The sequence below is a fragment of the Merops nubicus genome, unplaced genomic scaffold (genome assembly GCF_000691845.1).
Source record: "Merops nubicus isolate BGI_N331 unplaced genomic scaffold, ASM69184v1 scaffold32143, whole genome shotgun sequence".
NCBI lineage: Eukaryota > Metazoa > Chordata > Aves > Coraciiformes > Meropidae > Merops > Merops nubicus.
Window position 1 is genome coordinate 4,456 of NW_008601480.1, and position 946 is coordinate 5,401.

General features: G+C 61.4%; 1 protein-coding gene across 1 annotated transcript in view; it reads right to left on the minus strand.

Annotated features, from left to right (window-relative positions):
* The window catches only part of LOC103770736 (multidrug and toxin extrusion protein 1-like), a gene marked incomplete at both ends in the record, with an annotated part of 5,069 nt that extends 4,123 nt beyond the window's left edge, over positions 1–946 (minus strand). Inside the window, 4 exons of the mRNA XM_008938008.1 lie at positions 42–190; positions 446–514; positions 729–830; positions 923–946. Coding sequence (XP_008936256.1) covers positions 42–190; positions 446–514; positions 729–830; positions 923–946 — 344 coding nt within the window. The remainder of the gene's footprint in view (positions 1–41; positions 191–445; positions 515–728; positions 831–922) is intronic.

Here is a 946-nt window from a genome sequence, read left to right on the forward strand (position 1 = left end):
AGGGACGAGGCGGTGGAGCCTGGGCCACGGGACCACCCGACCTGGAGACCTCGGGGTCCTGGTGCATGAGGAGCAGGAGCTGCTCGATGTTGATGAGGATGGCGCAGCAGGGGAAGCAGCAGAGCAGGAGGATGAGGGTGGCACGCTGCAGGATCACCCCCACCCGCAGCAGGTTCTTGCTGCCGTAGGTCTGCAAGGCGAGGGAGCGGCGGTGAGCCAGGCAGTGCCACACCAGTGCTGGGGGGGACATGGGCCCCCACCGAGCAGCCCTGACCACCCTGGAGACCGCCCGGGAAGCACTGAGATCCCTGTTAGGGGATTGCCACTTGAGGACAAGCTTCCTCAGCTCTTAGGAGGAGCCAGGGCTCTGTGCAGTGCCTGGGCAGCGTCAGCTGATGCTGGAAACCCCCTGTCCCCAGGACGAGTGCCAGCATCACTTACTCACCTGTGATATCAGGGTGTCACACGCTGAAGACAAACCATAACCTACAGAGATGGCAGTAACGTTTATAACCTGGAAACAGGAGTTAAAGAAAACAAAGAGCAGATGTGAGTACTTAAGGTTTTAGGGAGGGAGAGGGGCTAAAAGGGAAAGTGGAGTCTGAATTCTCCTTAGTCCGTCTCCACGTATCCTGCTGCAGTGTCGGTGGGGGGAGCCGGTGATCCTGCGGCAGGGTCGGTGGGGGGAGCTGGTGCCCGGCGCCAGGGCAGCCCCCGGGAATGCTTACAGCGATGGCCAGCGTGACGGAGGCCAGCTCGACCTTGCCCAGGTGGCCACAGAATATGGAGCTGACAAGGTGTATCAGGAAGATCAGCAGCTGGATCAGGATCTAAGCACGGGGAAGAGGAGCGGTGAAGGTCCGAGGTGGAGGTAAGCGGGGTGGCTGTGGTGGGGGTAGCTCTCCCTTCTCAGGGTCCTTACCAGCGGCCCCGCCAGCACCAGCAG